This window comes from Taudactylus pleione, unplaced genomic scaffold, assembly GCF_031769625.1.
Source record: "Taudactylus pleione unplaced genomic scaffold, aTauple2 ptg000090l, whole genome shotgun sequence".
Lineage (NCBI taxonomy): Eukaryota > Metazoa > Chordata > Amphibia > Anura > Myobatrachidae > Taudactylus > Taudactylus pleione.
The window spans coordinates 6,726,644-6,743,353 of record NW_028284492.1 but is presented as its reverse complement, the minus strand read 5'-3'; the positions used below and the strand labels follow the sequence as shown (position 1 = coordinate 6,743,353).

The following is a 16,710-nucleotide window of genomic DNA, read 5'->3' as shown; positions in this document are numbered from 1 at the left end:
GTGCTGAAGGGGTTTGTGATCCTGCATGCAAACTGGCAGCAGACTGTCATTGATTGACAGTCTGCTGCCATTTGTGGCCATCTGCAGCGGCCGGCTAGCGTGACCCCATGGGTCACCTTAGCTGGCCGATGTTCCCGCAGAGTATCGGATGCTGCATTGCACAATGCAGCTCTGATAAGTAATGCAGCAGGAGGTGTGATGCCTCCTGTGCATTACCATATCTGCAAGGATCGCAATTGCAAAGTTGCCTGCGTGCATACATCATATCTATAGCCTGCGTGCATACATCATATAGCTATAGCCTGCGTGCATACATCATATTTATAGCCTGCGTGCATACATCATATATCTATAGCCTGCATGCATACATCATATTTATAGCCTGCGTGCAGCTTTGCAATTGCGATCCTTGCCGAATCAGGCCCTATGTTCTCTCCACACAGCTATCTGTGACCATTTGTGAATGTCCATATAAGTCTCAACAGACTAAAACATTCATTATTTCCCATTTTATTTTGAAAGGTTCAGATTAAAATTAAGATATTATTTTTTTTAATAAAAATATGCAAACACACCATTTTGTACTGTTTGAGTTAACATTTCATTTTACCTCATTAAACCCTGTGACTTGGCATGAATTATAGGATGTAACATCTTTTATTCTGTCCTAATAAGCTGATATTCAAGATGACACTAATTTAACAATGTATTAACTTCCATTCAAGTGTAGAAATCCATGCTGCTTACCAACTGTATGTTAATTATATCCAAGCTTTTATTATCATCTTCAGTTCATACCATGTCACCCAGTATGAGACATAAAGTAAACTAGTCCACAGTCCTAGTAGAAGTGACATCGGTACACAGTCTGATTTATTTCTGCATGCTGGTTGCAGGCCCCATCCCCTCGTGGTATAATGAACAATTTGCAGGTACGTGGGGAGGGATGGAGCCTAATGATGCAAAATGTCCATCCCTGCACCATTCAAAAACCTGCTGTGCTAAATCAAAAGTGTGTGTGTGATATGTATCTGTGTTTAATATAAATAATATATGTGCCTGTGTATGTGTTATATGTATGATGTGTGTTTATAAATAATATATATATATATATATATATATATATATATATATATATACATATATAGAGCCCTGCATTGCCCAGGTTTAATTTAAACCTTCAAGTTATTATGTTTTAATATGTGATGTCATCCAAATCCATCCACTGGAAGGCCCAGAACAAGTTCCCTGGGTCAAAGTTTTACCCGGCGTCCCAGGGTCAAAGTTCTGCCCAGCGTACATATACGGAAGATCCAACCTAGTTTGTTTTTTGGGATCCAATCTTACCACTCTGTAAAGTTTTTGTCCAAATTATGTGATGTTATCCAAATTCATTCAGTGGAAAGCCCAAAACAGGCTCCCTGGGTCAAAGTTCTGCCCAGCGCACTCTGCCGTGAGGTCCGGCCGAGGCCCCACCCACTGCATTAGGCAACTAAGACCAATTGCCACCCCTCTGTGAAGTTTTTATCCAAATCCATCTAGTGTAAGGCTCAGAATAGGCTCCCCGGGACAAAGTTCTGCCCAGGGTACACAAACGGGAGGTCCAGCTGGGATCCTATCCCCCCTAAAACCTGGCCAGGATCCAACTGGACCACCTTGCATTGGTTTCATCCCAATCGGTGCAGGGATGTCCGAATGTATAACAAACAAACAGACCAATGAATTGTATATATAATAAAGAGAAAGGGAGATTAAATAACTCTGCACGTAGTAACCAACAAATACGGTAGCAACAGTGCTGGAATGAAGGCATGGCCTTGTGTTGCACATATGCATGACTCTTTAGGAGTGCTCTTGGTTGAATCAACTAATATGGAAGCCATCCTTTCAAAACATTTGTTAATTGTAATACATCATTTGTGATTTATGTTCTGCAATATGAATACAATTGTGGGCCGCACAACTCGCCCATTCAAGTTAAGTTTTTTAGAGCATAGACGCAACATTGTAAATAAAAATGTTAGCCACAGTGTCTCCCGTCATTTTAGAGATTGTCACAAAGGAGATCCTAGTGGTTTGAAACTGTGGGGACTTGAACATGTTGCAACACATTTAGAGGCGGGGAGAAGTTTAAGAAACTTTGTATGAATGGCCAAATAAGTGAATGGTCAAATATTCTCTATAAAGCGCTGTGGAATATATGTGCGCTATAAGATGTGTTACAAATAACGGGTGAGTGCCATGTGACTCTGTCTTTCCAGGTGACTTTTTCCCCCGTAGTGTGTGTTATTTGCATGGCAATGCAAGTATGATGCAGGAACGGCTTGTGCTGACTGGAATGATGTTCGGCATGCCTATAATCTGTGTGCGACTCCGCTGTATCTGCATGCGATATGCACTTTACAGTGTCACAGACGCTGACACTGTGACATACATGCATTTTACATGCAGAACATGGGCATGCCACATGTCATTTTGATCGGCGTGGGCTGCTTGTCCATCCTATTTTGTAGCGCTCTGCAGGTGGAACACATTTTGGGGGGGAAGGTTGCACGAAAAGACGCTCAGTTCTATATCGCGTTGTGCCATTGTATAACACTACTAGATGGGCTGTTTAATGCACAGGGAGGCTAGGTGTATGTGAACGCATCTGTAGATTGCCGATAGATAGATAGACAGACAGATAGGCAAACACTAGTTCTTTGGTACTTATGACTCCTCTATCGCTGTGTTGCTATTTTCATGCCTTGTATTGCATGTGTTGCTAGTTATGTGAACATGTGGTAGGGAATATAGACTGTAAGCTCCACTGGGGCAGGGACTGAAGTGAATGGTCAAATATTATCTGTAAAGCGCTGCGGAATATATATATGCGCTATATAAATAACTGGTAATAAATAAATATGAGAGAGGCTCATTGGATCCTTATCATGGGTTCTTTATACCAGATGGTTTAAATGAAACAATAGAGCTGGAGTCTTTTTTATGTTTTTTAGGGTTATAGATACATATCTTAGATTATCTATATTTTGGATATTACAACTATGTATTTATATAGTTATTCTCTTCTATTTAGCAGTTTGTGTTGTATCTTTGTGTATATTTGCCTTTACACATGTATACAGAGTTTGTCATACAGTGTAGATGCATATACTAAAACAAAGCAGCTGTTTTTTTTTTAAACTATTTAAAAAACTGTATTTTTTTGTTATTAACAAATTTGAGTATTATTACAATTATTAATATTATAAACATGTATCAACTCATGGGTTTCACAAAATAATAATACTGAGAATATGTTGATTTGAACAGTTTTTTTTAACTACTTTGATATTAGGGACTTTCAGTGCAAAGACATAGGGCGGTCGGAGGATGCAAGCGGTCGCTCAGAAACTGGGCGGCCACTTGCATCCTGACCGCCCGCCTCTGTTGCGGTCGTTAGGCTGTGGGTTAACACCCACAGCTCTAACGACCGCTCGGGTGATGGTCGCGATGGTCAGAGGCTTATGACGAGACCCTAGGGCAGGGTCTCACTTGTCGTAAGCCCCGGAGAGCTTCTGGCTCTGTCAGCTCTCCACTGACATCACTAGTGATGTCAGTGGGGCCTCCCCCAAACGGCAGGCGTTCCCATAGGAACGCCTCCTTTTGGGCTGCCACCCCCCCCGGCCCGCCTTCCAAACGGGGCGAGCTGTCAATCAACATCGACAGCTCGCCCCCTTTGGAAAGAGACCCGCTACGACCAGCGCTGTCGGTCGTAGCAGATCTCACGCATGCGCACGAGGGAGCCAGGCTTCCTCGTGTGCATGCGCACTTGCAAAACATCGAGGCTGCCGTGCGGTCATAGACCGTATGGCCGCCTCTGAATACAGCCCATAATGTCTGAAGGTTGCCATACCAAAGGTTATTGACTGCAGGTGAACAGAATGAATAATTTATGGTGCACCAATAGAATTAATTGTTTGTCCTTTAAAAGATGACACTGGGAGGACACTCTTTATCCTTCTGATGAAACTTTACAGGAAAGAGAAATACGTTAAGGTGTTATGGTGGGTACACACTACACGATATGCTCCCTGAGCGATATCGTGTAGTGTTGTCCCCAGCAGGCTGTGCTCAATGTCGTTCATGACATTGAGCACAGCCGCTGAACGATATCATTAACGATATCGTTCAGCGCCGGGCTCTCTCCCCCATTCCCTGACATGCAGCAACCTGACGAGATCGTCAGGTTGGCCTGCATGTCAGCCCGATGAACGATGATGACGAACGACCCGCGGGAACGCGTGTCGTCGTCATCGTTCATCGTTTTGATGTTAAAAATGGACGATAAAGTGGATGACTGAACGATAACGATATCATTATCGTTCAGTCATTCCACTTAATCGCCCAGTGTGTACGCACCATTAGGGTGGACTTATATTAAGAGATCATAGTGTGGCTATAGAGACTGATCTATAATAGCCATCCGTGGAACCATCGTTGCCTCAGGTAGCGGCGTCTACCACGTGTATTGCCGCTCAATTATACAGCGGGAGAAACGGTATCCTGTGTACTACTATTCAAGCCCTATCTGCTGGTGCAGCGTGTAATAAGGAGACCACAGTAGGATATGGTCAACCACAAGTGCTGCGATCGCATCCGATGTTACCGATGGTTGCATACACTTCCTGGACATGACGTGTGCAAGTGGGCGTCTTAAGACAGGCTGGTGGGCATCTGCATACACAATGTGATCGCACGCTAAGACATAGTGGGCGTGCTAATGCCTTGCCTGGGCAAATTTGCATACACATCTAGCGAGCGAACGCATCTAGCGAGCGGGTCTGAATCAAGTCCTAAGGCTCTTATACGACTATATAAACTGTAATTATACTGGATTCTGAATTACAATATCCACTATACCTACACAGAAAGTGGAGATTTGAAAGATGCTTTTTCAGGGATTCCTGTTTTTTTTAATGTTTCCATTTATGCATTGAAAGTTCCACAGTTTTAATATTGAGCTATATGTTTGTAACAATGTTGCATTTTACATTCTGTTAGCTCAGTGGTTCCCAAACTGTGCGCTGCGGCACCCTGGGGTGCCTCGGGACATTTGTAGGGATGCCTCAGGCTGGCGGTCCAGCACCAAAGCAAATTATTTATGGTCAATGTAATGTAAATATGTGGACAAACAGAAGGGCAAATCTGTCACCCACTACATAAATGAACCTAAGGATGACAGATAAGCAACATTTACTTCACCTTATTACTTCACTACATTTTTTCTGAATTTCTCAATAACAAACTTTTGTCGCGATTCAAAAAAGTTTGGGAACCACTGTGTTAGTTGATTTGTTTGTATGAAGGGAACATCTGTACCTGGTTTTTATACTGTGACTAATTTAAGACATTTTAAATAATTATTGGAACATGTTTTGATTATTGGGTAATTGGGCGCTCCATTGTCTATTAATATGGAAGCCACACTTTGTTTTATATAATTAATCTTTACCGTTCTCCAATGTCTCTTCACATTGGCATTATATTTTATCTATACATTATTAGTTTAATAAAGCAATTACATTAAAACTTCTGATTCCCTGTCCCAGAGTATTTTGATACCTAGTAGAGGCAATCAGGAATAGTTTAGGAAGTTAAAGTTGCCCTGGAGAAAATTCCAAAATTGGTCTCAATTGTAGATTGGATCAGCACAAAAGTAAGTGAGGTTAAATAGATTATCCCTTTCAGTGTAAAAGAAAAAAAAATCACAATGTCTCTGCCTACCTGTATCCAAAACTTAGAGCATCCTCTTAGATGTGTAAAATATAGACTCTATCCCAGTGACAGCCATACAATACAGAGAGATTCCTAGTGACCACCATACAGTACAAATACCATCCTATAGGCTGCTATACAATACCGAAGGCTTCATTGTGACCACTATACAAAATTGAGGGCATCCTATCAACAGACATACAATACAAAAAGCATATTATGGACCACCATACAATATGGGGGGCAACCTAGTGACTGCCTAGAACACAGCGGACACCCTATTGGCCTACATACAATAATGAGAGCATCCTAGTGACTACCATTCAATACCAATACAATACAAAGGACATCCTACAGTAATGTCTGCCATACAACACAGAGATAATCCTACTGGCCATCATATAATACAGATGGCATCCTAGTGACCATCGTAGAATACAGAGGACTTTCTATGGGACTGTCATACAATACATGACACATCCTTGTGACTGCTGTACAATACAGAGTATATTCAAGTGGCCGTCATACGTTACATAAAAATTTCTATGGACCTAAATACAACTTCAACCCCCCTTCCCACGCACACAAACTTTATTTTTGTAACTCATTATGAGTTCCCATATTAATTCTTACCCATTCTCTCTGGCCCTTGAATTAATTATCCTGATATCAAGTCTCCTCCTCTATTAATTCACTCTAAGCATGCCTCTCCTTATGTTGATGTTCTACCATAACTGCTCCTCTTTATTGATGATTCTACGTCCCATGTCCTTATCCATATTGAAGACCCCCCATTTTGATTCTCCCCTTATTATATGTGATCATTAATTTGGCCATTAATTAAATAATTTTTCTTAAAAGTTAAAACAGTGAATTTTTCCCTGTACCTGCAGCAACAGTTTGTCCAGCTGTCAGTGTGCCACCAGCAGAGCAAGCAATGCGGAGCAGGGATCTCACAATATAGTCTTATAATCTTGCAAGTCAGATGAGGAAATTGACATATTACTAAACTGTGTTTTCTGTGGTCACTGGGCCTGATTCAGAGGCGATCGCAGCTGCAATTTCGTACGCAACACAGCTGCGAAATTGTGAAAAACCATTGATTTGCTAGTATCTTACATATAAGGTGCTATTAGAGTCAAATAACACTGCAACTAATGATGTTAGCAGAGAGGAGATCCACCAAAGTCTCCCAGTTTATTGTAAATAAAGGACTTTAGGGTTAATGAAAAATAAATGCTTATAAAAAAGTTTTATATCTTCTTGATCCGTGATATCTACTGTGTGGGATGGGTACGGGATGCTGGCGCTCAGGATCCCGGCGGTCAGAAATCTGACACTTGTTGGTCAGAATTCTAACCCTCCCCCTCTCCCTACCCCAACCCTGACCCTCCCTCCCCGGTGCCTGACCTTAACCTCCCCCCCTAGTGCCTAAACCTGACCTCTCCCCTTAGTACCTAACCCTAAAACACATTTCTCTGGCGTATATTGCATGAAGGGAATCCCCCATTGGCTGCAAAGATAACAATTACAGAGTTAAAGATAGAACTGTTAACGGGCAGTCCTTAAAAGGGGATACAGTGAAAATGCCGATGGCTTGTAAGCCGTCTGACTAAATCCCGGCATGTAAATACTGCTGACTCGGGACGAAAGACAGATGTTGAAATCTCAGTGCCCGTCTATATCCCGACGCCGGAATCTAGACAAACGGCTTCCCATTAACGAAGGTAAACCGGGCAGTGTTAACGCTTAGCCGTGGGGGGGGGTGGATTCAGGGACCCCCAGGGGGACTAAGGGTTAGGCACCACCCTGGGAGAGTTAGGTTTAGGGTGTGGGGAGGGCGGTTAGGTTTAGGCACTAATGGGGTAGGTTAGAGTTAGGCACCTCTAAGGGAGAGTTGGGGTACTTACCAGCCCCATTCGGGATCTTCAGCGTTTGGGCTTACAGCATCGGGATTTAGTCAGATGGCTTCCCGGCCCTCGGCATTTCATACCCAACCCCTTAAAAGCGTGTGTTGGCATACAACTGTGTAGTTTCCGGACACTGCACTGGTCTCCGAGTCCAGTGCAGTGTCCGGAAACTACACCGTCAGAGAAATGTGTTTTATATATTAAACTGTGCTTCACTATATTTTCCTCTCTCCTATTTATTTGTGGGGACTGAATTGGTGTCCTATGAGAGGAGCATCCGGAGGCACTGAAGCATACATTCAGAACAAGACCTATTGATATTCTCAAAAGAACCAACTTTGATGTAAAGTATTATGCAGCGCAGGTTGAGGAGATTGCTAATCTTTTGTATTTTTCCAAATTAAAAACCGTGTTTATGTAAAGCACAAGACACATATGTACCTATTCAACAGGGCAATCCTGTAATGTCACATTCTGACATAATTTGAACAACCCATAGCGTCAAGCACACCTGGAGAAGCAAACCATACTGTACCTGAATCCGGTCTACTCTACCAGACAGTGCGGATGCATCCAGATAAGCTGTATCTGATAATAGTTAGTCTTTCAGGTGCTTTTATCCAGTTTAGACTCAGTAGATTAATGTTGAAGGAGACCTATTGAATCTGTTTCCTGAGGGATTACTGGATTAAGGGCTTGATTTGTTACAGATCGCTATTGCGATCGTGGCTGCGATTACGCACGCAGGTCTGCAGCGAAAATATGCTAATGACTGCAGTCGCACAGCCAGCATAGACACGCCCACTACCTCTATCTCACATCCGTAATACCTTGGAGTCCAGCGTATACATCGGTAACATCGTGTAACATCAGCCCCTCACCCACAATTACAGCAGCCCTGACCTTACTCAGGAATAGCTAACCTCGGTGCATGCAGTGAATACTCAAGTTGTGTATGCCATCACAGCGGCTAATTTATGCATGCTCATGCACAGCGTTCAAACAGACAGACACAACTGCGTTTCTCCGAAACGCTGACCTCCCATCACTCACTATGCGATGGCTTTCTTTCTGCGTGCATGATGAAAATGCTACCTCGCGCACTGCGATGCATGCGCAGTATGCACCATCGACCGATCTGCGCGCTCTGTTGCAGTTGCGATCCGTAATGTTTCAGGCCCTGTATCAGGATAGTAAACATACTCTACAGTGGAACCCAGCCATGTTCTGGGGCTGTATAACTATTAAGTAACCCTATACCTGGGTAGGGGGTGGCCATTTAAAGTTGTTGGTAAATTAATAGTCTCTCAATAATTGTGTGGAAGCAAATAAAAAATTGTTAATAGTACTTTCTGCACTTTGTTGTGCTTCCCACATATTTGCCCCACTGTGTTGCCAAATAAAAAAGTGATCTTTAAGGTGGGTAAACACTACGCGATCATTGCACGATATATATCGTTCCGACACGGATTGGAATGATATATCGTACTGATCAGATAGTGTGTACGCATGATCACACGTGCCCATGGGTCGTTCATCGCATCATCCCGTTTGCTGTGCAGCACACACATTGCGCTGTTATCCACTGCATCATGCCATCGCTGGGTACACACATTGGACCTCATTCAGAGTCGGTCGTTGCGGCCGCATGGTCGTATGCCACCAATGTTTGCTATACTGCGCATGTGTAAAGTTCGCAATGCGCGTGCGCAAACTAGCCGCTACGATCAGAAATTTCTCTCTCCTTGAACACAGCCAGGTCGGTAGTTTGAGTGACAAAATGAGGCGTTTGTGGGTGGTAACAGGGGAAGGTGCTTGAAAACGGGGGAGTGGAGATCCGAACGCAGGCGTGCCTCATTATGCGAACGGCGTTTTATGGGAGTGCATGCGGATTATGGGAGTGCATAATTAACAAAGTAGCGTCATGGCACATGTGACATGGGAGGTTTTTACACTGACATGATCGTAGAGCTTAAGAGAGGGTATGGTCAACCTTAAGCTCTACGACCATTGCCGATGGTCTCGATTTATCCTTATATGCCCGGAGATGACGTGCAATGCGTACGAGAAGGGGGCGTATTTTTTTGTCTTCCGACCGCTTCCTCCCCTTGGTCGGCCAACTACCGATCCGAACTTAGGGCCGCAACTTGTGAGGGAATCATTTGAATATCCGGCCTCTTTTTCCGTAGGACCGTGCGGCCGCTTCGACCGACTCTGAATGAGGTCCATTGTGTAGTGTGTACCCAGCATTACTTAAAAAAAATAATAATATGCAAATTGCTAGGCATCGGATGCATGGCAAATACACGAAAATGAGTGTGGTCACTGAGGTATAATTAGATACTTAGGGGTATATTTACTAAAGTGTAGGTTTATAGAAGTGGAGATGTTGCCCATAGGAAATAATCAGATTCTAGTTAGTATCTTCTAGAAGGTGCTAGGTAAATGATAAGTAATATCTGATTGGTTGCTATGGGCAACATCTCCATTTCTAAAAACTTGCACTTTAGTAAATACACCTCTAGGAGATCTGTAGGATGTGCACTGCTGGGGCCTAGGGGTCCCTAAGGGCTGGAGTTGGGAAACCCTGCTCTAACCTGTTTTATGTGTGTGTTTTGTTCTGCCAAATTCAGGAGGAGAACGGGGTTCCAAACAAGTATTTAGCCTAGGGCCACAGGAGTCTTAATCAGACTCTGGGTGTTTCCATTACACAAAAAAGAAAACCCCAGGCTAAAGCAGTTGATCTTCTTACTTTTAAGTATTGATATTAGCACATCAAACCAACACCAACATATATCCCCCTATTGTCACTAAGGGGTTATTACAAACATCTAGAAGAGGTTTCTGCTGCTGTTTTTAGTGTGGGCCGTGGAACACAACAGTCGGAACTCACCAGTCTATAGACACACCCCTTCTCTGGGTTGTACTGTTTATTTTATAGAGCTCTAGATTAATGCGTAGTACAGACCTAATTAATTAGATTGTTATCTTACAACTGTGTTTTCATGATTGCAGAAAACCGTATTCCTTGCAGTTTATTCAGAATTATTCATTTTATACGTGAGACAGCCAGTAGGGTATGACACATTGTAGCAGTGACCAATGTATCTGTTCTTTTGCAGATTGTACCACAGAATTTCAAATAATGGTCAAAGGAGGGAACTTTGTTATGAATAGCAACCGATTTGTATTTATTTTTTTGAAGAAATGAATAAAATTTCTATCATTTGAAATGGAAGGAACAAATTTCAACACTTTACATTATACATTACATTATACAAATTACACTTTACATTATACATTACATTATACAAATTACACTTTACATTATACATTACATTATACAAATTACACTTTACATTATACAAATGTGCCCCTGCCGCTCCACGTCATGTGTGACTCGGCTGCACCGAGCATCTTTTTTTGCTCAAAATGCAAAATTACATAATTAAAACAACTAGAAGCGACAAAACTACATTGTTAGCATACAATGATCAATGGGATGTGCAATATTTGTACATCTGTAGCGCTCTGATGTGGCTTTTCCTGACACCAAGTTCAGTGGTGACTTTGTACGTGCGTAAAACCAATTCCTGTAAGTTAAAGTCGCAGCCCAGCATCTGTAGGACACTGTGAGCAGCTTTTCTCTGTGGCTGCAATGCGACTAAGACGCCTCGCAGCTCCCAAGGCGTCTGAGTCACTCCGGGCATTTTGCGCCATATGGCGTCACCCAGTAATTGAGGACACATCTGCAATATATATTTACATACTCTGACACAACCTTAGAATAAATTTTGTTTTCTTTTATATGAGAAGAATATTGGCACACTTACAAATCTATCCTAAACAACTCTCCAAAAGAAAATGGACACAATGCCCAGTCAGTTTACACTGTACAAACAAGGGGAATGGTAATTCATTATAAGTGGCCTATTTAATAATCCTTGGATGGAGATAAAGTGGACGGAGATAAAGTACCAACCAGCTCCTAACTGTCATTTTTCAAACACAGCCTGTGTCATGGCAGTTAGGAGCAGATTGGCTGGTACTTTATCCCCATCCAAGGCTCAGTAAATAGACCCCTTTGTGCTCATACAACAGGATTCCCCTGCAGTCATCTGCCAGCCAGCAATACATTAAATTGAAAATCTTAGTAAGTAATTTGTAAAGCACAAAATGTCGTCTTCTTATTGCTAAATCAGCTTTGATCACCCCATGCTCCATGAATTGTGCACTATATTTCTGGACCCATGGCGACATTTGATGAGGGGAAGACAGGGGCAGAGAGAGGGGAAGACAGGTAGAAGGGTGTTCATTGCAAAGTACAGAGTCGGAGCATGATATAAGATAGAGGTGTAGAAGACACAGTTTTGGGGACATTCCTAATGCCAATTTCAACTCTATACTATACTATAATTGGGTATTGTTTTTAGCCTCCGTATTTCTCTTTGGTAGATTACTCCAAAAATATTACTCTAAACAACCGTCTGACTCGGGCTTCCAGTTCTACTTGTCAAAAATAAAAGAGAATAAGTAAAATGTAAAAAAAAATTATTCTATGCACTGTATATGTACCGCTGCAATCCTTGATAAATGGGCTTCTTATTTGATGGACCATATTTGAAGAGATGACCACTGAAGTGTGTTTGTTTAAATTAATAACCAACAATTTATAGGTAGATAATTTGCAACTATTTTTACTCTGCTCTCTTATGGTTGAAAATAATACCCCTTTTACACCAGAGCTAAAACCCGGGTTATAGCAGGGGTAAACCGGGTAGCTCCTTGGTGTAAAAGGGGATAGGGTTGGATTCCAGGGTCGAGTGACCCGGCAATCCAACCCAGGTAACTTGCAGGTTTTAACACGGGAATGATTCATGAAACCCTGCAGTGTAAATGGCGCGATCTGGGTCACCCTGACCGGCTTCATTGGCGCCTGGAGATGACGTCAAATTCCACGCCGGAAGAGCCGGGTCACTGCAGACCCAGCTCCAGTGTGAACGGCGCCAACTCGGGAATATCCTGGGTCGGCGTCGGGTAAATTCTGGGTCTGATCCGGTTCGGAACCCTGTTCCAACCTCCGGGTCAGACCGAGAATTTAGGTATAAAAGCGGTATGAGATTTAAAATAGCTTCTTTGCAGCTCCAATACTTATTGGGCAATTTATCAATATGCCAAAGGACATTTTTTGTTTCATCTCATGCATCAATGTGTTACCTCCGCTATTGATGATATGGGCCCGATGCAGATAATTACGCTATTGCCAACGCTGCTGTGATTTTGTACGCAGAGGATATGCCAAAATATGCTAACGCCGCAGATGCCGGGATCTGTATTGAGACGACCATAGGCGCCAATGCTCCGTACTAAGGCGCACTTCCTTCGATAATCATCCTCCTGAGTAAACTGTATGGTCGCATGGTATGGGCACCTGAACTGAGATGCTGGGGTTGGCTATTGTTTACCCACTGAGTCTGAGCCTGACTATGCTCCCTAATTGCCTAGTAATATGTAGTGGTATCAAATGAAAGGAACTGACAATTAATAGTTCTTATTTTGATCATTTTGTATAGATGTCTGCCGCTACATTCATTATTGATATGTTACAAATAATTCTGAATACATATGAAAGCTTATATTAGAATAAACTGTCCACTACCCACCATCCTTTGTATAAACTTTTATTATACAGCTGATCAGTTAAATATACACACCTTTTATATACTGCAGGTTGTCTGTGATATTTTACTTTTCAGATCCTAGTTAATTAAAATTAACTTGCAGACAAAAGCCAAATCTCTTAATGAAGCAAATGACCTTTTATTACCTGCAGTCCCGTGTTTTGATTGGGTGATTGACAGCTTGTTGTTTGGCTACTGTGTTGTATTTCAGCTGACAAGACTTTTCATTTTAACTCAATTTGCCTGCCTATCACAAGCTGGTGGCAGGCCAGACTCAAGTCACCCAGCTTTGCCTCAGCAGCTTGCTCTGTTTCTCATTAGTACGCATTTATTCAGTGGAAATAGGAAGACAAATGCTTGAAGGCATGTGAGCTAAGTATAGCAAATAGCGTTTTAAGGCTTACTATTTATAAGGACATTAAAACGTTTCCTACAAAAAAAAAAAAATAGTCTAGTCATTGGGACCTAAGTACTAGGAAGGAAAATAACAAACACAGGCATACTATCAGGGTGACAATTCAAACAACTTCTATTTCTGTGTATATAAAAAAAAAGTATAGCAAAAAAACCTGGATTTTATTTTTATGTACCATAAAGGCACAAGCATCAAATGTGTAAGAAAGGAAGAAGGGGGTGAGGGTCGTGTTCTTTTGCTGCCTGGTTATCCCTAGGTATTCTTTAAATTGCCTTGTTTGTTCAGCACTAGCACAGAAACAGATGTTGCTGTACTGTGCAAGATAATTTACTGTACCTCATGGTGCAGAATGGAAGCATCCCAAGCTACCCAGCTGGTCTGTTAGTAGCACTTGCCGGTGTCTGCTGAACTATGACAAGTGCAAAGGGAAGGCTGCAGGTTTATTGAGAGTCTTTTCAATGTATATTGTCTTACACTTGTGCATAGTATACAGTGTGTGTTTTTTTTTTGGGGGGGGGGTGGTAGGGGGAAGAGAGGCTCTGCTTTTCATATTAGTTGACAGACCTAAATGAGCCCCAGTATCTTTTGGTGATCATAATTTGTCTCATTACTGTTGTCATCTAATAATTATCGGCATGATCGCTCAGAGCTACAGCCAAGCTCGTCTTCCCCACATAAATGGTACTGGAAGGTAAAACAGATTTGTCATTTACGATCGGACTGCTAAGCCACACGTTGTGCTCTATTATTGTGATTAACTTCTGCATAAGATATGCTTACCAAATTGTCATTTGTGATACTGCACTGGGCACAGACTGCCTGGCTTGCTGGAAAAATGTCAACCAATATGATGTGACCATATTACCCAAGATGTAAAATGTAAACCAGCTATTCTATAGCAGTACTTGGTTTCAAATATACTGTGTATATGTGTGTATATATATATATATATATATATATAATTATATATATGATAAAATGTCTCCTTTATTCTCACCCTCACCCGATTCCTCGGGTACCTCGTACTGCTACATATGTCAGCTACCATTTCTAAACCTATACTCCAATTGCATTATAATCTTCACATTTTTAGGACTGCAGACAGCAGAAAAGTGGAGGACCACTGATTTGTACCGTGTAAAGTTTTTTGTTGCCAGAGCGCTGCCAGTTGATATTTATCGTGTCAGGTGCCTTGTGGCTATACGCAGTAAAGGCCCTAGTCTGGAACCAGAGCCGTTCCCTGGCTTCGTCACCAACAAGCCGATTTGACTCTGCCTGATTATAGTAACGAAGGCAGTCCAAAAGAATATGCACAGCCTCACTGTACGTCACATTGAATCACAGCGCTGGCCACACAAAGCTGACCGCAGCCTCATTTCTTTAGACAAATGCACGCTTAAGGAAAAACCTCCTGCGAGAAAGCATCCAAGGCCACTTTATTTGCTATGCATGCTGCACTAGATTTAATTTTTCCTGAAAGAACGTTTGTTATTATCTTTTTCAGATGCATCATGTACGCTGTGGATCTGCTGGGCCTGATCACTAACCTTTTTGGTTAAGGAAGTGCAGAATGCTTAGTGAACATGTTGCTCTTATTTATTTTTCTAAATTACATCTGGCTCTCTAGCTTTTTTTCTTTTTCTTTTTCTTTTTTTTTAAATGAAAATTACTTTATTTACTTTATTTCATTTTAAAAGCCCATGGTTAGAGGAGGTCAGGCCCCATTGTGGCCCCAATATAAGCTGGTGGAAGAACAGTCAGCTTTGATTACAAAAAGAGAGATGCAGTTGTAGACAGCAGCTACATGCTGATATGCCTGCGATCAGAATGATTTATGCAAATTATTCATACTATTCCCATCGGGATCTCTCCTCAAACTGCCAGGATAAATTGCCGGAAATTACCCATAAAATCTGTCGCGCTAGGAGCAAAAGGTAAAGGCCGCTGGGAACGCAAGGACATTCGACTTCTAGAGATTTCTGTAACGTGGGCTTTCTGTGTGTAAATACAGATTTTCACTTTAGCAAATAGTGAAGCGCAATTTAAATATATTTTTTTTTTTGCTAAATAGATAAGCACCATGGGAGATGTAGTTCAGAAAGCTCTGCAATCCTGCTAAACCACATTTCCCAGGACTGACCATTACTTATCTAAATCAATATTATTTCTTAATGAAGATAATATTCACACTGTTAATGCAACTGTGTTTGTGCAGTAAATTTTACAAGTTAGAGAGAAAAAAAAGAGTATTCCTTTGACTATAATTTTTGTCTATTTATTACCGTTTATAAAAGGTCATTTAAAAACTTTTTTTTTTATGACAATGACCTGCAGAGATTAAGACGTTACAGTTGCTGACTGGTGTTACTATATCTTTATGCAGAAAATTTACTTGTGATATTGAGCCCAGTAGGGCCGTCAAGTCATTGGCAATTTATTCTCTTAGCAATGATAATTGCATCATTGTCATGCTTTGCTTTTTCTCCTCTCAGGTAGTGCCATAAACGAGTCCCTGCGATTGTGCTCTGCATCCATGAACATCCGTGTAGTCCAAGAGGATTTCCTTCTGGAGCTCGAGGATGACCAGGCAGTGAGTCTGAGAAAAGGCGATTTTGTTGCCCTCTATCCTCCAGCTTTGCACAAAGACCCAGAGGTCTTCGAAGATCCTGAGGTAAATATCCAAATGGAGCTTGTCATCAGACTTCAGGCGTAATGCAGAGACCGAATCTTTTACAGCGCTTACATTTTCTAATGTTACTCCTTCTTCTGGAAATAATTGGCCTGCATTCAGTCAGTTTTTTTTTTAAGGCCCTGTAGGTGACAAGGCTTGTAGCTTGAAGTAAAGAGAAGAAATAGTAATGAAACGGAATGCTGGTCCTTTTAGAAAAATGACAATTGCACATTGGATACCAAAAACTCGAGGCTAAATGTCTACTGTCTTTGTCAC

General features: G+C 41.8%; 1 protein-coding gene across 3 annotated transcripts in view; it reads left to right on the top strand.

Annotated features, from left to right (window-relative positions):
• CYP7B1 (cytochrome P450 family 7 subfamily B member 1) overlaps nt 1–16,710 on the top strand; it is a 217,852-nt gene that overhangs the window by 167,727 nt on the left and 33,415 nt on the right. For all 3 annotated transcript variants that reach the window (XM_088469325.1, XM_088469323.1, XM_088469326.1), the window contains exon 5: nt 16,256–16,434. In XM_088469325.1, coding sequence (XP_088325451.1) covers nt 16,256–16,434 — 179 coding nt within the window. The remainder of the gene's footprint in view (nt 1–16,255; nt 16,435–16,710) is intronic.